This window comes from Marmota marmota, unplaced genomic scaffold, assembly GCF_001458135.2.
Source record: "Marmota marmota marmota unplaced genomic scaffold, marMar, whole genome shotgun sequence".
NCBI lineage: Eukaryota > Metazoa > Chordata > Mammalia > Rodentia > Sciuridae > Marmota > Marmota marmota.
In genome coordinates this window covers 1-3,323 of record NW_026006008.1, presented here as the reverse complement: position 1 = coordinate 3,323, position 3,323 = coordinate 1, and the positions used below count along the sequence as shown (strand labels likewise).

At 39.1% G+C, this 3,323-nt stretch overlaps 1 protein-coding gene across 1 annotated transcript; it reads left to right on the top strand.

Annotated features, from left to right (window-relative positions):
• Positions 1–907: 907 nt before the first annotated feature.
• On the top strand, positions 908–1,839 carry LOC107134412 (olfactory receptor 14C36-like). The gene is given in 2 exon segments (XM_015476519.1): positions 908–1,376; positions 1,379–1,839. Coding segments are annotated over 2 exon segments (930 nt in total).
• The last annotated feature ends 1,484 nt before the right edge of the window (positions 1,840–3,323 follow it).

Below are 3,323 nucleotides of genomic sequence, written 5' to 3'. Positions count from 1 at the left end.
TGTGTTTAACTTGGCAAGGTGCTAAGGCGGACCCAGGTTGCAGAGGACTGAGGAGATAATGATTTTGGTGACAAAGGATTGAACCAGTCTGAGGTGCTGCAGGAGTGCTATAACTATGAGCAAAACATTCCTTTTAGGGTATGCAGTCAGTATCTTTTTGAACACTTATGATAACTTTAAGAAGAATGGTATATAAGGGGAGGTGTCAAAAAGAAAAGGAACAATGATTGTCTAGACAAAGGAATCTTCAACTTCATGGTGCTGAGCACTGAATATAAACATATTAAGGTAAAAAGTAGAAGTTTAGTAGAATGTTATTCTCTAAAGAACTTACACTGATCTGCTGGAGAGAAGAATAGCCCCTGGGGGGAGCTGAATAAGGTATGGCTGAGCATGTGTGTGTTTTTCATGTTCATGATGATAATGACTCTGACACCATTCCAAAAAAATATTTATAAATTATTATTTGAATTACTTAGTGTTCATAAAAAGGCAAAAAAGTGGTGAAATTGCATTTATGGAAGACAATAAGGTAACTAAATTACAGAGTTAGAGAACACACTGTCACACAGTTGCTCAAAAAAGAGAGAAGGTGAACAATGCTTGCTAGTGCTCTGCATGGGAGTCTCAGGAGGTCAGAGGAGGCCTAATGGGAAACTGAGGACAAGCTCTGAAGGCCACATGCAGACCATGGGCTGCAGACCTCCACACTTGCACTGGGAGGTGCACTATGCTTAAAAATGATTAAAAATATCAGAAAAACAAGAGTGACATTTCCTCTACAGGGAAAGCTAATGCAAACTACAAGAAAACACTCTGGACATAAATATGTCAAATAATTGTATTAATTATTTTTCGCTTCCTCTCTCATCTATTTATCTTACGAGGCAACCAGAATTTCCAGCAAATGACCAATGCCACCATGGTAACTGAATTTCTCCTCCTGAGCTCTCCTGATGGCTGGGATCTGAGTTTCCTCTATTTCACAGTATTCCCAATGACCTACCTGGGTACCTTGTTAGGCAACCTTCTCATCATCATTGTCACCACTGCTGACCAAAATCTGCATACGCCCATGTACTTCTTCCTCAGGAACCTGTCCATCTTGGACATATGCTTCATTTTCATCACTGTCCCCAATGCCTGTGTCAACGCTTTCACTCTCAACTGGGTCATTTCAGTGACTGGTTGTGAAACACAGATCTTCTTGGTATCTTTGTGCATACTTAGATATTTGATTCTCTCCATCATGGCCTGGGACTGCTATGTGGCCATCTGCCAGCCTCTCCAATACCCCCTCATCGTGAACCCTCAGATTTGTGTCCGCATGACCCTGGCCACCCTGGTCAGTGGTCTGCTGTATGCAGGTGTGCACAAGGGAACACATTCTGGCTGTCTATCTGCCAGTCAAACGTGGTCCCTCAGTTCTTCTGTGATGTCCTCTCTCTGCTGAGGCTCTCCTGCTCTGACACCACCAGCAACAAAGTCCTTATTCTTGTCCCTGCTGTGGTCATTTGTGGTGGTTGTTTCCTTTTTATTGCCATGTCATATATTTGCATATTTTCTGATGTGCTGAAATTTCCCGCCAGAGCCCCAGGGAAGGCCTTCTCCACCTGCACCCCTCACATCCTCATGGTGTCCCTCTTCCTCAGTTCTGGCTCAGGTGTGTACCTGAGGTCCTCAGCAACCTCTGACACACTCGAGATCCTGGATCTCTCTGCCTTTTACACCATGGTTCCTCCCTTCCTGAATCTTCTCATATACAGTCTCGGGAACAAACAGGTAAAGGAAGCTGTGACGAGAGTAACGGGAAAAGAGTTGTTCTCAGGGAAATTATGAAGATGCCTTTCAGCTTCATCCTAATTTCATGGATCATGGTTCTTAATAAGATACAATTCTCTTCATATTTGAACTTTACAAGTTACACTGTCTACCTTTGTATTACATCATTAGAAGCTGAGTTATTTCATAAGATATATTTCTGTGACTTACCATATTGTTTCCATGGACCCATAATAGAATGTGTAATTTCATCAATGCATCTTTTAATGATTAAATATAATTTAATATATTTGCTGGAATCAGTCGTGGTTATATATTTTAAAGAATCATCCCATATGTCAATTACCTATATGAAATACTGACACCAAAGAAAACTCTACCTATCAAATCTGGAGATAGCTTATTCTTATATAATTTGCTCTTATTCAGAACAGTGTAGAACCTACTTGTAAACACTGTGATCCATAATTGTGTCAATTTATTTACTTTTAAAATATATATAAAAATCAAATCCTAAAGAAGTTATAGCCAAAATGTAGAGAATTTAACAGTAATATTTTTCTCCATCTGGACCAGGCAAGAAGAGACTCCTTTCTGTGAAGTAAAGAGAGGGCAATGGTTAATGCACCCTGTGTCCCAACATTCACAACTTTCCACAGGGAACAGCAGCCTGTGCTTCTTTGGCCATGACAGGGGCCAGTCTTTGATTATGTTCATGAATTGATGTCAGCTTTCTGATGGTTTCTCTTCCACACATCTTCCTCCTGTAGTGTTTGTGATAATGATTTAGTCCTAATAATCATGGAGAAATGGACCATAGTTGTCTGGCACATGTGTCTGGGCCATGCCAACAATTACATTTCTCTCACTTTTCTTAAATTTGTAATGTAAACCTCTATCTTTATTTGTGATAGTAATTTTGCTGTTTTTGTTGTTGGTAGAGTTTTATTTATATATTTTTTTAAATTTTTGTTTGTTATATATGACAGCAGAATGCACTACGATCTATACTACACATATAGAGCACATTTAGCAGGACCTGACTCATAATAAAATTTAGGAAAGGGCTGGGGTTGTAGCTTAGTAGTGGATCACCTCTGAGTTCAATCACAAAAACAAAACAAAACAAACAAACAAACAAACAAAAAACCCAATCACAAAAATAGGGTTGGGGGTTAAAACCACTCATGTGGCATTCACAATAAGATTACCAGAGAATTCTCCACAGACACCATGGAGTTTAAAGGCAGTGGGGAAAACAAAAATTTAAATACTGAAAGAAAAAAAATAGTCAAGGGTTCTGTATCCTCCACAACTCTCCTTCAGGAATGAAAAAGAAATCAACACATTTCCCTGAAATGAAAGGACACTGGATAGTAACCCAAAGCCATGGTGAGCAGATAAAGACACTGTCAAAAGTAACCGCAAAGGTAAATATAAAAATCAGTATGTTTGTGACTCCTCTGTTATCTTATGTGGTTTTAAAAGGCAAATGCATAAAACAATAATTCCAAGTTTACACAAAAAATAACATAATCTAC